This window comes from Rhipicephalus sanguineus, chromosome 2 (genome assembly GCF_013339695.2).
Source record: "Rhipicephalus sanguineus isolate Rsan-2018 chromosome 2, BIME_Rsan_1.4, whole genome shotgun sequence".
Lineage (NCBI taxonomy): Eukaryota > Metazoa > Arthropoda > Arachnida > Ixodida > Ixodidae > Rhipicephalus > Rhipicephalus sanguineus.
Genome location: NC_051177.1, coordinates 110123959 through 110150407, shown reverse-complemented (window position 1 = coordinate 110150407; position 26449 = coordinate 110123959). Strand labels below are relative to the sequence as shown.

Genomic DNA, 26449 nt, shown 5'->3' with positions numbered 1-26449 from the left:
TGCGTTGTTGAACAATAAAAAATTCGCAGCGTGCGCGTTAACTAAAAGCCGAATTCTTCTGTCTCTCATTCCCCATTAGCAGCCATTGGCATGTTCCAGTAGGAAACGTTAGTAGAAGTAGAAGTGTAAGTGTTAGCTAAAAGCCGACTTCTTCTGTCTCTCACTGCCATTAGCAGCCATTGTTTACCTCCAAGGTAGTGCCTGGTGAGATTTCTCCTGTGCGTGATTAAACAATAAAAATTTTGTTCAAAACGCCGTTGATTGATGAAATAAACCAACGAAAGACGCCAGATGTTTTGTAAAAGCAGAACGAAAGAACGCCAGATGTTTTTCTTAAAGTGTAGTAGTAGCAGTTGTATGTAGCCACCTCGCCCGATCGTCAACGGGCGAGGTGGACCGGCAACGGCGCGAGGACCCTGCCGTACGAGAGTTAAATCACACTAAAAGACATACTTTGCGGGCGATACACTCTAGTGAGCTTTCAACTTTCGTCTTAATGTACATGATAAAGAAATTATTTCTACGAAAAACGCAAGGCACACCTTGAGCAATATATTTGGTTTTGGGACGCTAAATGGAACCATGAGGCGATGCGAAGCCGGAGCACTTGCACGATCGCGTTCCGTTGGCTTTCGTTGGGCATGCTACCGACCTCGCGTCGTGGAACGCGCGTCCTGTCTTCCCTCTAGCCTTGCCTTTAATTCGCACAGGGCGAGCGGGGAATGCGGTCGCTCTTGGCGCTCTTTCGCTCGGGAGCGGACTTCTTCCTTGCATTTCACCGATCACAAGTGATAATGAAGGGACCACGTAAACCAACAGTACAATAAAAGTTTGATGTTTAATATATACACGATGTTTCACACTCTTTATATTATGTACTGGGCGCATTTCACGGAAGAGTTTCACGGTTTACAGATGATTCCCTCCGTAGCTTCGCCCCACTCATCATCATTTTTCTTTTGTAACGTTATCTCGGATAATGCTCTCACGAAGTCCCTGCCAATGATCAGGAATGCTCCTTATAAGACGCTACATAAAATAGCGCGTTTTCCTCTTGACATTAGTTTTCTCTTCCACTCTCAGGATGTCACGAAACTTCACCAGGACTTGCAAAGTTTTTGGTTGACCACAACAAATGTAATGGATATGTTGCGAATGAAATATCTGGAGGCGACCATAGCCATTGACACTGCACGTCGGCGATCGTGTGCCCAAGTGTATTCCTCGGGTTAAGTTTGCATTTCGCGCACTGCCGGAGCTGATCTCAGAGGCCACGTATAAAGAAGCGTTTGGTTGAGATCTGCTCCGCCAGGTGCAGCAACGATCCCGGCTGTTCGCTCGGCTCTTGAAACGAAATTTACCCTTATCATAATTAAATTTATCCCCCAATATCATATCTTATCATTTCAAGGTACCTTAGAGGCCCCATGGGGGGCATTGAGTAAGGGGTGCAATACACAAAATATATGTACCTGTACATATCAAACTGGAAGAAAATACAAAAGAAACAATTGCAAAATCATAAGGTAAACAGAAAGCATTGCAGTTCAGCATGTACAAAAGATACACGCACGGGAACAGTGAACAAAACGGTGCGTTTCTTGAACACAAGAAACGGAGCGGCTACAAGGCACAATCTTCGCCTACACAACTGTGACAATCTTAAAAACGAGTCCATAGAAAAAATATGTTTGCAGCGCAGCTCGAAATATTACAGAAATTTAAAATACTACCAGGCAATCATTTAACCAATATAACTCTTTACTTGAACCTTGACCGTGGATTTAGTAGCAGTTTTAATTTTTTACAGCAAATTTCCTGCATAATTGGAAAAGCTAAAGTAAGTGCTGGACCGGAAGTTCTCAGAAGAAAAAAATAAAGCTCCTTCCACGCCAGCGCAATCTGAGTAAAAAGCGCAGCTGGCAAGCGAGCGCCACCCCCTGGCAAACACACTGAGTTCCTTCTCCAGCTTCTTAGTATTATAATTATTTCTTGCTTCTTTCATGTTTTTGTCTTTCCTTATCTCTTTCTACATCTTCTTCTCCTGTTTTCTTTCTCTCCCCGAGAAACATACGCTCTTGCCCGCTGGACGTTTTCATTTTTAGTGGACCAGTGTTGAGTAGTAGGGCTTGCCCTACTTCTGTGGCACATGGTCGCTCGGAAACTGCGCACGATGCTTCCCAGGGATACCTCGACCTTAAGCAGCTCCGCTTTTAAAACCTACGCGCCGGCAATGACGGTACGGTACTTCGGTTCTTACCGTTCGGTAAAGTGACACTGCTAAAACACTACTTTGACTCACATTTTCCTTGGCCAACTTCTCGGAGTGGGTGTGAACCATTAAAGGGGTACTAACACAATATTTCGCGGCCGAGATAGCCTGCGGGATCGATTCCGGTGAACATGCGTATATCATCTGCAAAATACCAACTGCAAATATAGCTTTGGAAGTTATTTTAAATGAATTTTGAAGTTTACGTGAGTGATCGACATCCTCGCGCTACTGACACCCTCAAAGGGGACCCTTGGGGACCCCCTACTTCCCTCGCGTGACCACGCTGCAACAAGTTATGTTGACGTCATAGCCACCATGTTTTTTTTTTGCCGCGTTCACTCCAGCAGCGTACTTCTCGGCGGCTGCTCGCGAACCACGCGGAAGTGCGTCACAGTTCCGTGTGCAGACGTGATCGAGCGCTGCATCCGCTAGGTGGTGATAGTTTCATCCGGAGGCTTGTCGTTTTTGAAACCGAAACACACACTGGTCGGTAATGAGGAGCCTGTAATTAATTATCTGTCGCGCTCTGCAGCAAGCGATATGCCGTGTTATGACTCACAGGCCCCCAGCAACACATTGCAGCAAAAAAGCGCGAGACCAAAATTTTGGTGTCAGTACCCCTTTAATGGAGGATATCATCATCATCATCATCATCATCATCATCATCATCATCATCATCGCCATCTGTATTTGACCTTCTACACTGAAACCTCGCTAATACGAATCTCACGGGACCACCAAAAATATTCGTATCATCCGAAATTCGTATCACCAGAAAGCATGGAAAATTAGCATGCGACAAAAGAAAGTTGGCGTACATATTCATTTATTGTATTTCAGGGGCGCATAAACGCCAGGAAGAACCCTGAATTATTGTCAGTTAAGTTTTTATATGTCGCCAATCATACCAGCATTCGTAAATATACGACGCATACGTGCGTATTTAATTAATGAAACAGGTGCGTTGTGACCCGCGACAGCAATAGCCCCTGCCAAATTTTAGTATGCTTTTTTGCATGACAACGGAGTACTGCAACGAACGTAAGAAAAGAAGTGCTATGACGCGATGGATCAAGGCCACAAAATTACAAAACCATGGTCCTGTGTTATGATTTTGTTATTGCGGAGGTGCTGGGGATGCTGTTTGGGAGATTTAGGGCCGTGCTCGCACAGGTGCGACCTGAACGGTCGCGCATGTTGACGTTGTGAGACCTGACTCCTTCGCTAAGACCGTCCTCGCCTTCTTTGCGTTCCTCGTCCACCTTTCATAGTATGTCTCATGCACGAGGCAGGCACGTGTAAACACAATACAACGAGAGCAGCCCGCGTCGACGCGTTAGGAAAAAAAACATGGCTGATCCCTCCGTCATAGGAATCGGTATAACACGACAGTGAATCATGTATTGACAGAAGTAGTGCTTATTGCGTAGTGATATATGAGAGCTTGTACGATGTCTATTCGTGTTTGGCAGCTACGGCACCGTTTTGACGTGGATGCACCCATGCTGACGGCATGTCTCTATCGCGTCGACTAACGCCCATGATATTGATAAAACCGTTGTGGTAGCTGACGTTGCGAACATATATTTGAACACAGCAAATCGTGAATCCCGAGTAAGGATGATATCAACAAGCTCATTATCAACATTGGTACCCGGTATGCACTTCTTCAAAGCGTCGTCAGTTAAGGAGAGAAACGGCACGGTGTGCGCTTTCTAGCAATGGGTGACCGACGACTGCGCTCATGCATACACTACCACACACTGCGCTTCAGCAACACGGGAGGTAGAGGTTCGTAGCCTGAACCGGAGACGCGTGCGTCCCGCTGTGATCTGTCTCGCAGGCGCAAGTCTCACTCCACCAAGGCACGACATTCGCCCGTCGAAATCGCGTCCTTTCTGCAACGCGTATTGCAGCCGTTTTGTTAGTCGGTGCTCTTGCAATCGAAGCAGTCGGCGGCGGAGAAATCCCGTTGGTGCATGTGGATGCTGCACTACTCCGGTGAGCCGACGCACGCTAACACGAAGCAAAAGGCAACGAAAGAACGCAACCAATGTAACTGCGTCAAGAATGCCTCGGCGACGCCAGCGCGGCCAGTGTACCTCGCTGGTATCGAGACCCTGCAACCATGACCTCCGATATCGCGCGCAAATCTCGGAGTAAGCGCTAGTAAGTGTCGATCGTCAAGCATTACTTCTTTTCACCTCTCACAGACGGCGACACCGCCCCGCTCCGCGCCGCCTACCTGCACCACCAACAGAGAGCGCCGTGCGAAAGAGAATGTGTGACAGATATAAGGTGCGTTCGCGCCATGGCGTGGACTGCCGAGTTAGCTTAGTCGGTAGGGCGTCGGGCGCTTGCCGACGAGGCCGCAAGATCGTGGGTTCGATTCCCAGCGGGCGATCTTTTTCTTCGTTTTTTTCTTTCTCGCTCGTTGGCGTCCATTTTATCAACGTCATATCCTTGACGGATGTACTTGGTGGACCCTGGCATAAAACACTTTCGTGTTAAAAAAGCATGGCGCTAATGTCCTCTGTTCTCTAAACGCGAAGGCACACGGAGGCACATAATAGCCTCAAAGATTCGCGCACACATTATCGGTGAAAAAAAAAATTGTTTTTCTTACACCGTGATTCTGACGATTTGGCGGTGCGGCGCGCATGCACACGCTTGCACGTGCTTGGCGCGTCTTCCACAACAGCGCGGACAGCACCTCTTCGTACCTGGACGGTAGCGTACATTCGTATCAAACGTGGCGAGGTGAAAATCAGTTCGCAACAACCGTACTTCATTACATTGCAGGCTAATGGGCCTTGGCCGGGACCTACGAAAAATTCGTATCACCCCGAAACTCGTATGAGCTGTGATCTTATCACCAAGGTTTCACTGTATATGCCTTGTCCCTCCCCTAGAACGAAGTTTTTTGTGCTTGAAAGCGACAATGGTTCGCACGCCATAATTCCTCCGAAGCACACTCGTTGTTGAATTACATTTGGCAGCGAAAATTTGCGGGACATGGGCTACACGGCAAATGTCATACTGCTGCATTGAAAGGTAATGCATACGGGTTAGATTATTGCATATGGGGCAGAAACCTGGAGCAGAAAAAAACAACTCTCGAAGAAGTTAAGGACCCTCCATCGTGCTATAGAACAAAAAATAATAGCCGTACCTCTAAGAGATAGGAAGACAGCAGAATGAATCGGAGAACAAACAGGGGTTGCGGTTACCCGCGTATATATAAGAGGGAAAAAACGGATCTCGCTGGGTCACGTCATAAGAATGACAGATAAGCGATCGTCATTCAGACCGCTGGAATGGACACCAACCTATGAGAAGCGTGGCCGAGGGCGCCAAAGGAGCGACGTGATTAACAAAAATGTAAGCGTAAATGGAATCAGCTGGCGCAGTCCAGGATGAGATGGAAATAATCGGGAAAGTTGCGCTTCTTGAAGTGGACATAGCATAGGCTGATAACGATACTTCTGCTTTAATGGATAACTGTCCATGTCTCAAGGTCTACTACAGGCTCAAACATCTAAGCGGAGGCTATGTTTCTAAAGGCTAATTGAGAAGCCGTTGTTTTTGTGAATATCGCGTGCTACAATATTTTATTATTGGGTGAAAATTTCTGCTGGAGCTACAGGCCACACTGCCACGGTGTCACCGTGCATAACCTATCCGCGTCTGGAGGCTTAGGTTTCCCACGTTATATATTCGTAGCAATAATAATTCCTGTTGTTTTACGTGCAAAAACCACGACGGCATTATGGGGCACACCGTAGTGGAGGGATCCGGAAACTTCGACCGCCTGGGTTCTTCGACGTGCAGCTACATCTATTACCACGGACATCTAGCATTTCACCTCTATCGACATGCGACCGTCGCAGGCAGAATCAAACCCACTACCATCGTGCCAGCAGTCGAACACTAAAAGAAATGTACAATCGCGGCGGCAAAATATTCGTGGTTGCTGGTGAATCTCGAGAAATTGGAGTGGCCCGCTCCGACATTCTGTTCTATGAATTTTGCGGTGGAAGGAAGCGTATGGCTGCCGCTGTTGCTATAAGCACTGCGCGCGTCCAGTAAAGCTTATACGACAGAACTGGTAAGGTATATGTATACCACAGAGTGGTGCACACGGGAGTCATAGTGAGACTTACATTGAGACGCTTATCTATATGTATTTATGCCTTTTTTCTTGCACCGACAAACGCTACGGTCATATCTTCAAGGACGTGAGTTCGACTTCCACCGAGGGCAGGTTTTCTTTCCTTTAAACCTTCATCCACTTTCATCTATTGCTTCGCAGTCGTCAATGTGCAACTCAATAAAGCAACAAAAATTACCGTATATTTCTTTTTTGGCTTCCTTATCTTCATCCTTGTCGTCTATAGGTCCTATAAACCTAAAGTAAATACTCTTTCTAAATGGATTTTAGGCGTTATCGGCTTTTAAATGTCCCCACTTAAATATCCTGGGTGCGGCAATCTCCACTCCTCTTCAGAACCAGGACGCGAACAAACGGACACAAGCGCACAAGTGTGTTTCTTCCTATCTTAGGCTTATAATAGGATACGCCAATAACCACACTATGAATTTCTACCAGCTAACCCAGGCCAGGACCCTTGTAAGTTAAATATCCAGTGCAGGAGGGCTGGCGTTTTGGAAAATCGAACGCTTTTTCCCCTCTCTTCGACACTCTTTAGTACACGTCCCATGCCGTTTCGTTATCATCAGTATCAGCCACTCTGCGCAGTGGACAATTAAAAACTAATAGATAAACGCGCTCTCCTAAAATACGATCGATAAGTGCTTGCATTACCTTATTTAGCCAGAAATAAGTTCTCAGAGCGACGACTCGTTCTAGACTTCTTTTTCATCTGCCTGTCAATCAGGAGCCCACTTCACAGAAGGGCGAGATACAGTCGGGCGAGATACAGATACAGGTACTAGATGCAAAATTCGGATGTTTTTCAGTAAGTCGGGTGCCTCAAGTTCAAACTTCTGCTTCTCCTGCTACTATAGTCCTATTAACATTTACATCAGTATGCATTGATGAGAAATCACTAATCGCAATTCAAGGGCCCAAGTGGAGAGAAAACTTCATCATTTACAAAATGTAACATGCAGAAATAAAAAAAAGGCAGGTTGCACAGCAAGAGTAAAGGTACACGGAATAAAACGCACAACAAGATAAACCAAGAAAGGAATTGAGATGCTGCCCTTTCGCAAGGATATGAGTGTCTGCTTATATGATGACAAAGTTTGTAGATTTTCAAAGAGGCTGCAAGCTATTGCAAATTTTCACAAAGAGTGACCGTAACAAATTTTCTGCTGAGCGAATTTCGCCCTGAAATATTATTCCGTGAACCGTGCAAGATAGGGAGGAACCTTATTTTTTTGAAAGAAATACGAGATAACATCAACTATGCGATAACAAAAAAGTAGGTTTAGAACCTGACAGGCTCTCGTCCCTTAAAGAAGCGACTAGGAAACAGCAGCAGTGATCTTCTGAGGCTTTCTGCGCACGTACTTTGCCGATGTTGCCAAGCTGCTTATATCAGCAGTTTCCTCGGGAAACCTCGCTGCACCAGCTTCGCTGTATGGAGTTTCTGTTTGTTTATTTTTGTCCTGAGCAGTGTTAACTTGAGATGACGTACACAGTCATGTTGCGATCTTGTTTAGTGTTTTTCTGCAAGGCGGTAGTAAAGCATCGACCCTGTGTGCAGTGTAGGAATTACAGTCACGCATTTCTCGGAAAGGAAGAGAGAAAGCAGAATCTGTTTTTCAACTGAGCTTGATGCAACAAAAAAGCAAAAAAATTTGAATTTCTTTCATTCGAAACAAAGAACACGCCACTGCTGTAGATCGTTGGTCTTGCTCTCGAGTCCGCATCCACGGCAATTAAATTATAAAAAAATGAATCCCCTTGCAATATAGTGAGTAGCACGTGGATAACGTTGATTTATGGTTTAAGTATAGTCATGCGGCTTGTTGATCTGTAACTGATCTAGTACTTGTCAGGATGAGGGTAGCAGGCTGTGGCTCATGAACAATTTATTAGGTGTGATTTTTGCTTCTTTGTGACATGCTTTAACAGTGGATGTAAATATAGTAAAAGTGAGAACGACAGCAGTAGGATATCTTTTTTCACTGTAGTTATACAGCATCGAGTAGTGAACTCATTTTGTAGCAAAGCTTCCATTGCGGATTACTCATGCGTAGAATTTCTGAACAGCATACACACGTAGAAGATCGCTGTCTTGCTCCGATGAACTGCCGCGGTATCCCAGTCGTTATGGCTTAGCACGCCTCAGCTCAAGAACGACGGTTTGACAATGGATTGCAAAATACAAAAACGTCCATGTACATAGGTTTATGTAAACATCACAGGGACGTACACAAGAACAAAATAAAAGCCGAAGTCCACCACAGGAGCGTACCACATATTCAGATGCTAGTTTGGCGACATATATTTGATGAGGATCCACCATCCTGATAAAATTCGATTGGGATCCATCTTCCCAAGTTTAGATGCCCTGGCTGACGACTATGTACGCTACAAGATTACGCAGTATCAGGAAAAACTGAATCTCAATATTCTCAGCTGCAACAAAATATCATTGAAGAAGACCAACGTTCCCTTGGAAAGCAAATATCAGTATGCCTCCTTTGCTGTCAAGGTTAGTGGGTCAGGGCGCTTGTTTACTCGCCGTCTCACTAGTGTTTTAGTGGGTCAGTGCAGTGCAGTCACTCTATTTGGAAGATTCCACCACTATAGATTATCAGCGCGCTCATAGCACGGACAGTGTCACAGGATAGTGGCCCCATCCTGAAACAAAAACTGGCCGCGTATCTGCGTGCTTTGCTGCAAATGTCGTCTAAATACGATAGAAGAGGCGCTGCGTGAGATATGGACGCCATCTGGCAATACCTCGGGAAACATGAGTGCTGTGATGCGGGCTGGTAGTCCCGGCGCAGCAGCAGGCGAAGACCGGTGGAGACCAACGCGACCGGCGGGGACGCCAGCCAGCCCGAACACGCGGTTGGGCGCGAAGTGCTGAAGCAGAAGAAACGTCCGCACTCAACGAGTACTCTCCACACACTGTTTTATTTACACGTCGCCTGGGTAAAACAGGAATGTCAGAGCGGCGCCCCATGGCTTTTGTACAGTGCAATACACAACCGAAACCGAAACACAAGAATGAGCTCGTGCAGAGGGCACGGAGGAAGGCAAGTTTCAGCGCAGTCACATTTTCAGCGCAGTTTAAGAAACTAGGGTCTTTAGAATTACGTATTTATGCCTTTTCTATTAAAGGAACACACCACCTAATACTAGTTGCGCCTCAGATATGCGTAATATTTGCTTTTTGATCAGGCAATGTACACAAGTATGAACCCAGTCAGCTGTTCAAGATGGCTGGCCGTTGGGCAAGTGGTTCAATTTTGGTCGAGTGGCTGAATCGAGTGACGTGCCGACAAACAGAAAGACAGAGAGAAAGACAGACCAAAATTTCTGCGTTTAAGTATCCCAAGAAAAACTATCGTCTTTAAAAATGTCATGTGGGTCATTCTTCTTGGCAGGCACGTATTTACGACTGTGCAACAGCGTCTTCCAGATCACGCATGCTACGCACTATATTTAAACATCCCAGTGGAAAGCTCTTGCCTGAGTTGTTACAAGAAGCTACACAGCAAATGTGTGACAAATTGAAGTATTCGACATGTACTCTCCAACGATTTGTACCACATTTGGCAGACTTCGCGGCGAGTCTCGCGAATCTCAGTCTTTCCCGCAGAAGCAATGTTCGAGATTGGGCTATTTAGTAGATGGTAGTTGCTTTCCGTAGAAGCGCACGTTCGACCATCCATCTTGTTACAGAAGAGTGCAATTACTGAATGTGCACTCGTAAATTCTCATTACGCTACAATGACCTCAGTTTTCCGCTCGCTGCGTAGGTCAGCACATTGTCGACGATAGAAGTAGATTTCAGGATGATAACACTACACTGCCGCTATTCCCGCCGTATGTGATGTGCCATCGAAGACAGCACTGAAAAGCTGCTGCTTCGTTTACACATTTATTAAGGTGAAAGCCGTTTGATGCCTCAGCAAAAGAGAAAACTGACCGTCGGCTTCGGCGTTGGCGGCACCAATGCGAGTGGCGCCGCCATTACTTTGACAAATAATGCTTTTTGACAAAACCATTATTTTGACAAATAATGCTTTTTTTGCTCTGAAAATTGAGCAGGAAATAAAGAGTGAAATATTTCCTTTACGTTTTATAGGTACAAATATCTTTGACACGTCTTACGAAATATACGTTTTATTAAAGTCGTGAATCAGCCGTCGAAAAGAGTTCTGTGTATTTTTTAAAACCAGCATCAATCATGTATCAAGGCTTACCTTGTTAGCAACAAATTAGTTTAGGCCTGTACAAACAAATGTACATGCTTTGAATCAGGTGATCAAAACACGTTCTATCAGAGCTAGCCTAATGTCCTCTTCATATATCTGTATGCGCAGGCGGCGACGAGTGCTTGGAAACACCGGCGGAGGTCCCTCGCAGAGGAATGACGTCAAGAGACTGTTCTGCCGCGGCGGCGGGCGGATCTTGAGTTGCGGCCGTCTCATGGTGTAGCATGTCCTTGCTGCGGGGCGCGCATCGACCTTATAGCCATTTGGACGACGAGGACGACCTCGTCCGGTACACGGACACACAGCAGGACTCACGCAACTCGCCAACTGCAAGTGCCGCGCCCGCGTCTCGGCTTGTGGACCACGCCCAGCGTTCGCGTCGTCACTACTGGTCTACCTCTGGAGCAGCAGGGTCTCAGCAAGGCAGGTGCAGCCCGAAGATGTGCGTTCTCGTAGCGGTCACTACGCTTGTGACACTAACAGTACTGGTCACTGTGGCAGCGGGGGTGATTGCAACGACGGTCAGCCCATCTAGCAGCAGTGCCAGCACCGCGTCAACTGGTGACGCGTCCGGGACCACGTCCGTTTGGTCGTCAGGCGGCTCCGGCAGGTCGCTGGAAGACGTGGTGCGTGCGCGGACACCCGGCTGTGGAGAGATTGCAGGAGTCATCGAGGACGGCGCGTTTGTTTTCAAGGTGAGGATCAAGCGATATGCCGGAGTGTGCTTTAGCATAACTCGCAAGGACGACATCCTACGCTCTCACTTCTCGTAAAAAGTTTTCATTCACAGGCATGTCTACTCAAGCATGGATAGTGTGCGATGGCACGCTTACGGTCCTGGAAAATCTAAGCACTCTGACGCCGTAATTATTCCGAGGTCATTGCATAACAGTGCCGGAATGATGGCTGAATACGTACCACTCCTGCGGTAAGAAGAAGCCATATGAACAAAATTAGATGCTGCTGAACAACATACACGTGTATGTCCTTGCAAATTAAGCCCACTTGGCAAAATACAGACAAACGCATACTGGAGAGGGATATACGCGAAGCTTTCCACATCAAGAACTTGGGCGCTCGATTATGCTTAAGTGAACATTCGGCGTAAAGCGCTCATAACAAATTTCAATATCTGACGGAAACTATAATTGCACCATGTAGTACATGAATTAACGTCCGCATAAAATGATAAATATAAGCGGGAGCCGGTGGGGAGGGGGGGGGATAGGGCGACGTGTTAGATTGTAGGTTAGCATGGTTCTACTCTTTGTTCTGTACGCATTCGTGGCGGTGTTCTAGGGAGCACCTTCTTTTATTAAAATTCACTTGTAAGTCCGGCCTTGTCCTCTTTGTAAGTTTCCAGGTTTTTGTTCCGTAGGTAAGTACCGGTAAGATGCAGCTCTTATATACCTTCATCTTGAGGGATAGTGGTAGACTACCTTCCATGATTTGATAATGCTTGCCGAATGCGCCCCATCCCATTCTTATTCTTCTAGTTATTTCACTCTCATGGTTCAACTCCGCGGTTACTACCTGTCCTAAGTAGATGTACTCCTTTACTAACTTCTAGTGTCTCGCCACCTATCGCAAAGCGCTGTTCTCTGCCAAGATTGTTCCACATTACTTTAGTTTTATGCATACTAATTTTCAGACCTACTCTTCTACTTTCCGTATCCAGTTCAGTAATAATGATCTGTAATTGGTCTCTCGCGTTACTCATCAATGCGATGTCATCAGTGAATCGCAGGTTTCTGAGATACTCTCCATTAACTCTTATCCCTAATTCTTCCCAATCTAGGGCCCTGAAACCTCCTGTAAACACGCGGTGAATAGCATTGGAGAGATCGTGTTTCCCTGCCGTACGCCCTTCTTTATTGGGATTCTGTCGCTTTCTTTATGGATGACTATAGTGGCTGTGGATCCGCTGTAGATTCCGCTGTAGATACGCTAGCTTGATATACATTAAAATTAACGTTGCGTGACGTGACTCTGTGACGAACAAAATAACAGGAGTTAACATGAAAATATGACACGCATGTCATGTACAGCATGACTTACGTGCCACGCTCATGATGTACTGGCGGCCGTTTCGCTAGCTTGGTATGCACCAACATTGGTGTTGAGCGACGGGACTGTGTGAAGAACATAAATAACAGGTGGCATATATACCAAAATTGGTATGGCATCACCGGAGTGTGTGACGTACATATGTAGCAGGTCAGCGCATCGTATATGTAAGGTGGCGGCAATATACCGGAATATACGTTCTGGTGTATTATACCAGAATATACGTTTCATTAGCATGACATATACCCTATTTCACATGCATGCATGCATGACAAACTTGCCATATATAGCCAACTAGATGTTCACAACATCAATGACTTCAATGCCTCAATGACAAACAAGACGATGTATGAAGTTCTTTGCTGGCTGCTTCGCATTACATCTATTCCCACAATGCGTGGGATCTGCCGGCTTTTTTTTAAAGAGACTCGCTAGCAGACGCTGCCTGGGTCGGCGTTGTCTCTCGCGAGTAAGGGCGCGTTTTCGCTCCTCGCGAGCTGGTAGTTCAGGGTTGATCGCAGAAAGAGTGTTAACATAGTCAACACGTGCCGTTCCGCTCTCTCTCGCCACACGGGGAGCGCTGAGGCAGTGGCGCCCTCTCTTGCGCTCAAGCAAATGAACAGGACATGAGATGCAAGCAAGCAAAAGGGTCACGACAATGGACGCGGCGACAGCACACAACGATGCACCGTCAAGCAGTTTTTAAATTTTTTAAAGCTTCTTGTGCACCGCCGACAAGCTGAGACCCTAAGGTGCTTCGCCCCTAAAAACAACTAGGGTTGTGGCGTGCACGAGACGCTGTATCCCGCAATATATGAGCACGCCGTGCAGCCGCTCTGTTTCGTGATGTCAATGTCGGCTACCACGAATTTTTTATGGCATTTTATTCTGTCAAAAGTCCAACAGATGAAATAAGAGGTGACTCGTTCTTATTAAAATAACGCATACATAAAAGTGGGGATGACGTGGTCACCAGTAATATTTTTCGAGAGCTTCAGGCTCCTCAAGAAAATTCGCCACACAAGGAGAAGACATATACAGTAACTCTAGTGTGGTTGGCCTTGCGGCGCCACCGCGGCAATCAACTCAACCAGGCTGCTCCCGGCATATTCGGGCAATGCAACAGGCCGCACTCTTTTTTATCGAGCGCCGTGATACTCAGTTGGTACAGCCTAATAATAAATAGAACAACACCTAAAAATAAGAATATATAACTGCAGCGCGCCTGCTATTCATCCGTGCAAGACAGTCGTGATAGGTGGTTGCCGTTCTAACCGTAAGTACTTTTTCGCTTCCAATGCGCTTTTTCGATATGCATAGTACGAATAACAAGTTCGCCGTCCTTACTTCAAACAATATTGTCACGTGGTCGTGACGTCGACGAAGACAGCAGTCAGCACGTCCGAGATGAAACTATTTGGCCGAACTTGCGGCCGGGAAACGGAAAGTCAAACTACAGCGATACACTGATAGCGGCGAACAGAGCGTCGACCGTCGATCAACTGACAAGCGGTGAAGCGCGTCGTCCTTTATACATGTGCCGGCGAATATTCCAGCGTTATCGCTGGTTGTCGCGCAGGTTCTAGAATAAGCTCGAGCGTTCGCGTCTCGCGCGCAATCTTAACAAAACGATCTACTACAATCGCGAAGCTTCTCAAACACTGCGGATGTGACTGCGTCGAGCGTTGATAACTGTCCTTGCTGGTCAAACCCGAATACAAGAAGTGGGCGTGGCAATATGTTCGGCTGCGAAGTGATGAAATGTGGCCAAATCATATCACATTCAAATTTCCCAACGAAGACCAGCGACACGAACGTATGTCTGTGGGTGTAAATCACCTACCTGAAATGCGCAAATAGTTAATACCATGAAGGAAATGAGTAAATGCGATTGGATAGATTACCTATGCAAATTCTTTCCGGGTGGGACAGCGGCGGCTGTTGAGAGAGCTTATATTTATTCTTATGGATTAACCAACTATAGCGAGGACACAGTACAGACCTTACGCAGAACGGCACAGGACAACCACTAGACTTCAAGTGAACTTTATCAATACAAAGGACGCATATATAAATTTGATTGCGCAGGTGACAAGCAGGTGCCAAGTCGACGACAAATGTCTCAAATGTTACCATCGCCTATTGTCTCCCCTCCCAAGTGCTCTTTGCACGAATAACCCATTTCTGTCGGCTCTTTTTTTTGGACTATGCAATGGACGGGGTGCTGACAAACGTCTCACCCGCACTGTGAATCTCAAGAGCAGGTACTGTCTCCCTATCTCTCTTTGAAGCCTTTCACTTGCATCTGCGGCTTCTGTGATAATGATGTGGCTGCCAACGTACAGCGCGCTGTATGCGACGTCGGCGCAGTAATGCCTCGAGGATGAATGGCGTCCCTACGTGATGCATGTGAAAGAGAGAACGAGGCGTACGCAGAAGTTAGTACTACTACTACTACTGTTTACCGTTACAAAACCACGATGTCATTATGAGAGACGCCGTAGTGGAGAGCTCCGGAGATTAAGACCACCTGGCGTTCTTTAGCGTGCACCTAAATCTAAGTACAGAAGGCTCAAGCATTTTCGCCCCCATCGAAAAGGAGGCGTCCGCGGCCGGAATTCGATCCCGCAACCTACGGGTCATCAGTCGAGCACCATAAGCCCTACGCCACCGTTGCGGGTGGAAGGTAGTACGACACGTAAGGAAATACATAGGATGGCGGTTATTTATGGTAAATGAAAATTACCAATTCACCGTAGCCGATTTCTTTGTGAACACCTCAGTATTTTCGGTAACCCTTGCTGTGCTTTCGTCTTGCCAAATCTGACCCATTTATAGTGGCCTGGAATTGTTCAGCCGTTGGGATGACGGGTAATTGTAATTTTGATTATGCCATTTCCTGCTGGCTTAATCACAGCCGGCTTCCACATTTCGTGGCGGACAAAAATAGCGCGAAAAAACCGTGGGACAAGGCGAAGAAAGTTAAGGACAAGCGTATGTCTTGTAGCTTTCTTCGTCGTGTCCCACATTTTTTTTTTTTCGCGCTATTTTTACTCATCACGAATTGCCAACTGGCCCAACAGTCTATATTTCTAAGCTACATTTCGTGTTTATTTACCTTCTTCCCGGTCTGCGAGTTCAGGTATTCCCATTATGGAAGGAAGAAGGGCCCCGGAAAGCAAGTCGCATATTGCGTGTCTGGACGTTGGAGAAGGAGGAGGAAGGCAAGGCAGGGAGATGGACCAAACGCGCGTCCGATTTGCTACCCTACTAGGGGACAATGGATTACGAGATGGAGAGAATTAAAAAAAGAGGGAGCAATGTGGTACCAGGGTGGAATATGTGCGCATGTCCCATACATGCCTCCAATTGATCACTGTAGTCCCAGTCTATCTTCAAAACAGTAGCTACGGCCATGTCGCCTTGCTGGCCTGCAAGGCGTAGTTTCATGGTCCGAGCCTCTTTGCCTCTGAAAATCCCATATGCTCTGGTTGGTTCAAAGCAGCGCAAAGAAGATCGCGCTTGGCAGTAAAGCGACCACAAGAACGCGGTATGTGTTCTATCGTGCCGTCGCAGTTGCGGGATTCCCATCTGAAGGTGTGCGGCATTCCAATGAGAAGAGAGTGTACGCTTGCGTGAAAGTCACGCCTAACTACAGGCGTTGGTCAAATATGCGAAGGAGCTTCACCGAGTGTAGATTCTGATACACATGAACAGACGCGCGTGCACCGGGCAAGTGGATTAGATTGCTGACACAGGAAAGGGAGAACCGCAGCTCCAAAGCAAATGACACACCGGAATGCTACTGAGTACAGGCTCGGAGGAAAAAGAAACAGTCCTACGAAAAGGAGCAACACCAGATTATAAAAAATAAAACTGAAATAAGCGCACACCCATGGCATGTCCCGGTTGACAGCGGAAGCGCGGGCCCCGGATTCTGCGGCCAAAGCAAACAACCTCGCAGGACACGGATCCCACCCCAAGGGGATAACGCCCAGCGTATAAGCCGCTACATCACAAGCAACCCTGACAGTGTCATCTCCACTGCCTTTTCCCGCGGTGCCGGGAGCCGCTGCTATAGTCGCCCGTTCGCTACCCCTTAAGAGACAACGCCTTCCGCCGTCGCTTCCTCCCTCTTTCCAATTTGTTCAAGGTCCATGGTGAGGAGGGTCCCTGCAGGGGAACGGCTTGAGGGAGAACCGCGCTCTCCCCACTTGCTTATAGCAGCGCGCCCACTATCGATCGCAGACACCACAGGGCGGGGGAAGCAAGCAGCAACCTAAAAGTGGCAGCCAGCCTCCTTCGTTTTGCAACGCGCGAATGGACGAGGGGACTGTTGTCCTCCGCTTGGGGATATATAAGAGTGAAACTCTGGCCGAACAAAATAACAAAAGAAAGGATGAACAAATCTCGGTGTCCCAGTCCCCCCGCGCGTATCTGCGCCCTTGGTTGGGTGCCAACGAGAAAAAGAAGAGAAGCGAGCGGAGACACAACGTCCCGGGTCTTCTTATTTCTGCACTGTTTGCGAAGCGGATGAGAAGAAGCCCGGGAGTGTCGTCTCAAGTTCGGCGCATTGGTACGGGGAGTACAGAAGCGCGGGGGAAAAAATCGAAACGAAATACGAGGGTAATATTTTTGTTCGGGCGGAAGCCGCTATCTCCCGCGGATGTCTCTATGAGTACGATAAGGAAGATCCTAAGAGGAAAGACAAACCCCGGAATAGGCTGTATATGCTTGTACGCGTTTGTATTTTGGTTTCAGGAGCAGACTACAGCGGGCTTTACTTTCCTTGGTAAGAGAGATATATTTTGTTTGAGAAGAGAGCGGAGAGGCAGACAGAGACGAGGAGAGGAGGGTGTTGTTTTGGAAAACGATGCTTCGTGACGGGTACCGGAAGAAGCGAGTAATAATGTTTTATTACTTACTTAGCCATAGCACTCGCCTATTACGATGTGGTATATGAGCCTTCGCTGCACGTGTCGTCTTAAATCCAGCAGTCTCGAAATTGCACTAAAAAAAGCAAGAAAATAATCAAGACGAGAACCTTTTTTCTGATCACAGTACGGGTAACTAGGAAAACTTAGCTTTCTGTGCTTCTTTGGACACGGCCACTGCCTGTAAAAGGAAGGTCAACCATTGTTTTTCTGGTGCCGCTTTCATAAGTGGTCTGCGTAATGGTTTCACTTGTAGCACATTTATATGACAATGTGGGCGACACATTGTATTATGTACGATGTATTTGATCATGGTATTTGGGTATGTAAATATGTATAATGAGAATGCATATGATATACATCCTGCGATACACAGAGCGGCGGTTCGATTCGACGCAGTTTCAAGCGATTGGCTATATCTCAGTTAAGAGCGACACATATGTAGTATCAAATGCCCAATGACTAAGGTTGGTAGTGAACACAGACATCCTTGCAAGTGCTCGAAATATTCTGGGCGACCAAAGTGCAATAGTACAATAATGATGTACACAACTTTATCGAAAAGAAAAGACCACAGTTACATCAACGGTTTCCCACGCATAGGTGCTATTTCACATTGTTCAATAGCTGAAGTACAAAGTAATAAAACTTATTTTATGGTGTGTTGATTTTACATAAAATTACATTGGTTAGTGCTTATTTACGAGGGGCCATCAAGAAAATCGTTTGTTGCAGTTGGATAATAATACTAGGCGGTAGTCTCTGAGATCGACGCTTTCCATAAAACACCACGAAAAACCTTGTTGTTCAGTGCAACTGCTGGTTCGGTTACGGGGCACCTAGTTTTGTGACTAGCAAAGGGTGCGAAGGAGGTTATGTGTCGCAGCAGTTTAGTGCCTGCCTGTTTCTTTTCTAGCGTTGGCTACACTTGCCTAGCCGAAGCCGATTTCGCTTGGAGGGTCAAGAGCCGTGCTGCGCATGCGCGAGGATGAGTGATGTCACACAGCTGAGTCACCGGAGCGGCCATCTCACACGCTCTCCGACATCACCGCGCGCGCCTCGCCGCTACTGCTCTGCGCGTTCGGGAGGAGTGGCGTCGTAGGCGTGGCAGACACGTGGCGCCGGCGCGCGCGCAGACTCCGCCACCGCCGCGCGCGGCTCGCCGCTGCTGGTCTGCGCCGCATTCTAGAGGAGTAACGTCGTAGCCATAGACACAGTGGCGCCGGCGCGCGCGCAACTATTAGCCTTCGCTGTGCAGTCGCCGTCTGACACTGCGCTGGGCCGCTTGATAGTGCCTCTGACTGGTGTTTGCAGGTGGGTAACGCCATGGAGAAGGAGAGTGCAAATGCTTCTCGACGGCGCAGAAGAGCCGAGAAGTTTATCTCATCGGATCCCAAAGTAGTTGCCTGCAATTAGCGGTTCAGTGTACGAAGAATAAACAGAAGAATGCTAATAATCCTATGCAATCTGGAAGGCTAAGAATAATCAGCGGAACCTTTGCTAACCCTACGTATATCCGGGCATAGCCGAGCTAAGCCACTGGAAATCTTTTTCTATTGTGATAGGTAATATTGCGCATAGGTGTCATTGCGGACGCAAATGATAAATATTCTTCATTCACTTGGTCCATTCGCTCTCTCCCATGTATTGCCTTTTTATTGTTTATTAAGTATAAAAAGTGCCCTTTTGAAATGCAGCAATAAATTATTGAGAGCAGCGATGGGTCTTCTTACAACAAAATTCTGACAAAACTTTAATTTGTTGGCCCAATGTATTTTAGTAGCAAGATGCTTGAGTACTTCCGCGTGTAAATATCTCTCGAACACTTCCTTTCCGTGGTCTCCTGTATTACTCATGCGGAGCCCGTAATTCGCCCACGGGAGCTTAAGACGCCAGAAATAGTATAGACGTCTGATGGCTGTAGGATGATTATGGAAACGCCTGATGTACTCGACCAAGCTCTTTCAAAGGAATATACAAAATTATTCAGCACCCCCTCGTGAGAAATGCTGCGTAGGATTTTATTTAATTTTTACTTAAGGAGGATCACACTTCAACCCGATCTCGGGGTATGCTCAACGCGAGCGGGAAATAGAAATCTCAAAACTCACAGGGTTCCTTATGCATTCGCCTAAGATGTCTCGAAGGCGAAATCCGTCTTCTTTTTCGTTTTATTTTTAGTCGATTTTATTGATCATTCGCCCTCGAAAGCTTTCTGTATCTAGTGTGACTTTGCATGACCTCGGATATCGGGGGTAGTGTAATATTTCTGCTACTCTCGCGCCTCCGGGATAGGCTAATTCATCACCAAGCAACGACGTCATGTGATCACGTCATCATTTGACGTCGTACTACGTGACGTGACAGATTTTGGAAATGTGTGACGGCTTGATGAGGTCATGTGGTGACGTGATCCAGAATTTTTCGCATCACTCGGGTTGACACCGAGTATCGTTGAGTGTAGCATCCTTGTTGCGTCTTCTTGAATCATGTGAATAATCTTTTTATTTTAACGGTGTATTTGCTGCTCTTAGATATTACTTGCTTACGACTTATAACACTTCTTCTTTCCTTAACCGATGTCTTTTTGAAGGCCTGGAGAGCATCCGTAAATTAACTTAAATGCACAGGAGGCAACGACGAAGCACTAGTACTGAAATATACGCCTAAATTTATTGATCTTACTAACAATTCACAAATTACAGGTACTTTCGATCCATTTTTTTCGTAAGCTGGGCACGTCGTTGAGAAAGTCATCTCGAATACTTTGCAATGCTAAGATCTGCTGTTTAATTTTATTCGACATTTATGCTCAGTATTCCTTGTTTTCTCCTGACGCAGTCTTTTCTTGTGAAATATCCATGCTGTTAACACGGCGAAATACCTTGCAAAGCATTGTTTCAGGGTTGGAAGACAATCGGAAGAGAGAAATAGCCTTGGTTATAAAAAAGAAGAAAAAAAAGAATGCAAGCCTCGCGTTAGCGATTTCCTTTTTTTTACTCTCCCTCTCTAGCTTTACAGTTGCATAGCACATCTTCCTTCTGAGACGACAGCAGTAGCTATAGCAACGGCCACGCAAGAATAATGTATGCGTTAAGGAGCATGGAGATACGCCGATCTGGACAGATAGAAAAATAAGGACGCGAATTTCGAAAACAGAACCCCGCGCAAGCCTGCCCAGGCGCGAGTAATTGGAAGTGTAAAGGAAAAAAGTGTAAGGGAAAAGGTTGAAACCTGAGAACGGAGAAAAATGAAACGTAACAACGCGTGCAGTGGTCGCGGCACCAAGGAAGATTGCGGTGTATCCGGGGCGACAAAATGAGATCAAAGGTTCGAGATACGAGATGGAGGCCTTTACCAATCGCTTTTTACCGTTTTGCTTGTCTCTGTAAGAAAGAGCGTGCGTTTCAGATCGAATACAGAGCTTCAGAAACTGGTACACCGTGTCTGTAGCATACTTTTTTACACGAGGCCGTTCTTCCGTAACCGAAGCGCCAGTTCCAGCATGCGATATGATCTCAGGAAGAAAATTGCTTTTACACACTCGAACACAATGCAGGCGCAGTTGCGTCCTGTTGGTATCTAGCATCTCTCCGCCGATTCTCAATATTTCGATGGAAGGAACGTTCGCTGAGAGCCGCCTGCGGAGAAAAGACACTTGATAACTACAGTGTCTGCCAGTATGTATATGCGCTGTCGATAAGTATGAACTGTAGGAACATGTTTAGTTATACGGAATGGGCACTCGAGCACCGCCGTGGGCAAAATAATGTGGAGGTGTATTTCGCCGCGTGATCTTGCTTTAGTTTGGAATACTGGGCCTATCGGTAAGCAAGTCGAACTAAGTGCATGACTGTTCGTCTATATACTTATCGTTAGTTTTGTGCTTGTTCGCTACTGTGCGACGGCAACCGTTATGCGAGAGAAGAGTAGTAGGCGGCGTCACACACTGGGACCAGCCACTGCTTATACCGGGCCTTTCAAGAAATGTGTCCGAAAATCACAATAATCAGGGAAATGCGATATTTGTCCGATGCCGTCACAATTCTGCTTTTGTAGCTGCAGCCATCTTAAGGCGGCGAAAGAGACAATTTGGGGCAGCAATTAAGAAAGTTAAATTAATTGACTTTTTAATTAGGGGTGTTTGGTGGTTATGTCAAGTCGGAGAATTGCAGTATTTCATGCGAAGAACCCGTTGCAGCTTTGATATATCGAAAAAGCGGCCTCTGGTAAAAATTCCGACGTAATGAAATTCAGCGAAATTCAGCGGTGAAACGGAAAACGCAACGAGGAAGAGCGTAACTGCCATATTCTCATATTCTTCGGAGACGTCCAGAATGAGTGACCTTTATTATATCAACTATAGACCGACTTGTGTAGGTGTGCGGGCTGGGCTTGCAATTATACCACGCATGGTGGACATACGTTAACGAACGTGGAAGAAGTACACCTCTGTAATTGTTGTCTAGAGCACTGACGTCATCCTGGTCATCTGCTGGTCGCGCACGTCGTTGCGTCGGTTTCAGTTTCGCCATTGAAGTTGGCTGAATTTCATTACGCCAGAATAATTACTAGAGGCCGCATTTTCTATATTTCAAAGCTGCGATGGGTTCTTGGCATGAAGAACTTCAATTCTCCCATTTACCATAAGCGCCTAACTTTACTAATTAAATAGTTGATTAACTTACTTTCTTTATTACTGTCCCAAAGGTTGCCTTTCACCATCTTAAGACGCCTGCCGCCAGAGAAAATCAGTTGTGAGGGCAGCGAGCAAATGTCGCATTTTCCAGATTTTTGAGGATTTTCGGACACATTTCTTGAAATTTTGTGCACTTTCAACTACAGTTTTGTTTTGTGAATCATTAAATTTATTAGGTAAACAATGAGCTAGCTGTTCGTATGGCTTTCGGTCGACATGGGCAGCTTCTGTAGAAATCTTAGCAAATGAATCACCTGTAATGTTACTGCCGAAAATGTGTGTTATTTGTTCTGTAGCTTGTAAAAGTGGCATCAGGAATTCAAGCAAGCGGACGCCAAATAATAATAATTGTTGCGGTTTTACGCGCCAAAACCACGACATGAATATGAGGCAGGCCGTAGTGGATGGCGCCGGGAATTTTTACGGCCCGGTGTTCTTTGACATGAAAGTACACCTAACGGAGAGAGTACAGCATAGTAAAGCAATGGAGTGTCAAGGCAAGGAATTAATGAGGCGAGGAGGGAGGTGAATGGGAAAGGGAAGCGAAGTTTCGTCGCTGAGGCTTTCCCTCAGCTCTGCCGTCCATTGGTGTTTAGGACAGTAAAGCCACGCTCAAATTTTTTTTCAAACACAGCACACAAGACAGGTTACCGCTCTAGCATGATAAAGAGATCTGTGCTTGTTCTTTGTATACGCCTCATGTGATTTTCGAAACGGCTTAACACTGTACCATGGTACAGCACATAATAAATGGAGTCCTCGACCATTTTTTTTTCTGAACACTGAGGGATACTCTTTTTTCCTTGCTACACATACTACAAGTTTGGGACGGCTTAGCGCTCTCCCACAGTAGAATATATTGCCCTCCGAGTCGTCAATAATTTTTCTTAAATCTAAAGTGCTGACATCGTTTTTTCTATTTTCTAAACACTTTTTCCGCATTAGTTTCGAGTGTTTTTCGGGACGCCTTACAATTCTTTCACAGTGCAATAATTAGTACGGTCGGGCCCCTCAATAACGAAATTGCCGGGGAAGCGATTTTCGTTCGTTCTCGTAAGAATTTCTTTATGGTGAAAATCGGAAAATAGGCACACCAAAAATTACTTTGCGCACCCAAGATTTATGTCACGAAGTCTCTAATCTCGCTTTGTTTCCCGTTGTTTTGAAAGAGTTTGACGGCCCGAGCCTCTCAGCCCAATAAGCCTTGCATAACTTCGTCGTCGTCGTTGGGGCCGAGGAAAGTGTGAACGATGTAAAATGCATCAGGCACTTCGCGGAACTCGCTTGTCTTTCTTGCGTTTTGTTGCTTTCCTCACTCTCGTAGTCACTCTCATATTCTTTGTGCACACTTTCGATTGTAAGTGTAGCGTCGTTGCTGAACTCTTCATGCATGCATGTATAGGCGACATATATGTCGAGTGAAATCTGAAAGCGCCTTCACGACTTTTTTTTTTTTCGTTTCGTTCCAGGCGCTGCGTTACGCCGAGGCCCCCGTGGGCGAGCGCCGGTGGCGCAAGCCGCAGCCGAGCACCGCCCAGTCATGCGTGGCCGGCCGACGGGCCGAGCACTTTGGCTCGGCGTGCCTGCAGGCCAACCCGGTCACCAAGAAGTTCGAAGGGTCCGAAGACTGCCTCTTCCTCAACGTGTGGACGCCACGCATCGACCCTACGGTGAGTTGTGGAGAGAGACGCACAATAGAGGGCGTTCTAGCCATTTCTGCCGCTCTCGTCGCTCGATCGCCTTTAGCGCTGCCCGGCCCTTTCTTCGCCTATTATTAGGGCGTATAAAAGAAGCGGCAGTTATCCACGTCGAGCTGTGAATGACGTAAACAAATTGCCTCCACTAGTTTCCGCCGTACAGCGAGGGAGGCCTTTCTTGGCACCTTGCCTGTCGTCGACAGACAGCTCTAGCGGATACCAGGAACAATTCCTAAAAGAGCAGATTGTCACGGCAGTCCTAAAGCAGCGCTGCTACATTATATCACTGATGTCGAACGGCCGCTATGCGTTAGAGTGCCACGTATTATTTTATATTTATATTGCCTAGTTTTATGTTTGGTTACTAAACACGAATGCTTCACTGTTAACATGCATGTCTCCTTAACACACAGGCTTGCATATATGATTGGACGAGGATAATTGGCACCTGGAACTCGATCATTTTCTTACCAATTTTGTTTATCTTGCCGTTTTATTCCGTTTTAAACTTTCGTTTTTTTTCATACATTATGAAGCAACTGAAGCAATCTGCCCTATTCTAGCCGAGATAACGGATTCTCAGTCGTATAGTTGTCATGTAATTTTGTGCAAGGCACATCAAACACGCGACGCTTGCGGTTCCTGCTGCCTTTACATGGGCAAACACCGAGTCTTATTTTATATATGTCTGTTTCTCGCATTCTTCGGCGTTTTCAAAAGCGGGACAATTTATTGGTTCTGTATTTGTGGATAGAACTGAGTGTTTCGTGCAATAATTATATTAAGTTACTCAATAAGGCCGACCAAAAGGTTCATGAAGATAGCATTACACAGGGTACGTTTTTAAAATGACTCTTGGATAATCCGTGCAAAGTAGAGCTTACGGCTATCATTGTGCAGTTTCAGATATAGGTGGGGCTAGTCAAGGCAATGCCTCGAAGCTTCTCTCCACTTCTATTATGTATACGTAGGTGTGCAGGGTCTGTCAAAAGTTCCCAGGTCACTATCCCAAGTATTCCCATGGCGGCGTGGCCTGAAAACATTTGACGGACCTTGTTACATTTGAGGTGAAGTAATAAGTGCCAACATCCACGTCATACGCGATTCACCTAATATTGCCGTTCCATACACAAGCGATCTCTTTATATTTTATGCTGCACGTTTTATTTATTTTTTCATAAGGAGGAAAGGAAGGAGATGTCAAAAGTATTTTCCCACATTGAAAAAAAATTATGTATCACTGCAAATACGTGGAGAGATATTTTTTTTTTTTCCCACGGAGTTACCTCGAAATAATTGGATCTTCGTGGAAAGGTCTCGCTACCTCGTCACCTCCGAAGCGTCATGAATAGAACCAGAACGAACAGTAAACCACAAATCAGTAGTCGTCCGAAGAGCGAATTCTACTTTCTCGTCCATCTCCGAAAACATTTTATTATGCGTGCAAGAACAACTAAAAATTGCGAGTAGATGTCCAACAGGAGATGTCCAAGTTTCAAAAGGGAGCCCTCATGGGCAGGTCCGAAAGTTCTTTCCCCCTTAACAGTGTTCTCATAATCGCGAGTCAGCTCATTCTTTCCTACCACCTCAATGGAAAAGTAAATTATTAAAGAAACAACAGACCTCCTGTCATTGTCGAATAACAAAGCAATAGGTAGCGTAGCCTCCTCCAAATGGCGCAGAAACCAGGCCATGAGACGAAAAAATGCGAGGAACACTTCAACACGAATACGAAACGTCTGGACTCGGCAAAAAAACAAAAAAAAAACAAAAAAACGACGTTCTACAGTTCCTACGTAAATTGCTTTCATCTACTTGGAATCAAGGGAATTCGTTCGGAAAACTTACGTTCAAAAGAAAACGACTCTGACTATCGCGGCTGTGTTCCTTTTCTTTTTTATTTTTTAAACCTGATCTCCGGAGGGAGCAAGGTCATCTCGGCGACGAGACGTGCATTACACGGATCGATTTTGAAAATGGTCTGGTAAGAAGGGGGTGGCTTGCGCAACGCCATCCTCAAGACATTTGCACCGAGAGCGTCGGGTTTCAGCGCGCCATTGGTCGGTTGTCTCGTGGGAGATCGGCCCACATCGGCGTAGCGGTCCCGAGAAACTCGTCTGCAAATGCCCGCTTTATCTCCGTCCTCGACGGCGCGCATTAGGGAATGGTGGCTGCACGAGTCGTTTGCAGCGGCTTCGCAGACAAGGGTCGCTTTCGTTGACCCCCCTTTTTCTTTCTTTTCTTTCCCAACCTACGGTGAAGAGAGAAACGCAGACGCTCTCGTTCTTACATTACCCAAACATTAGTTCTAGGTGCGCAGGAGTGTTTTCGTCTTGTCCTATGTTTTTGTTCAATA

The 26449-nt window shown here is 46.3% G+C and overlaps 1 protein-coding gene across 1 annotated transcript in view; it reads left to right on the top strand.

Annotated features, from left to right (window-relative positions):
* The window catches only part of LOC119383513 (para-nitrobenzyl esterase), a 71665-nt gene that overhangs the window by 19336 nt on the left and 25880 nt on the right, over positions 1-26449 (top strand). The window contains exons 2-3 of the mRNA XM_037651683.2: positions 10805-11391; positions 23866-24066. Coding sequence (XP_037507611.1) covers positions 10921-11391; positions 23866-24066 — 672 coding nt within the window. The 5' untranslated portion in view covers positions 10805-10920. The remainder of the gene's footprint in view (positions 1-10804; positions 11392-23865; positions 24067-26449) is intronic.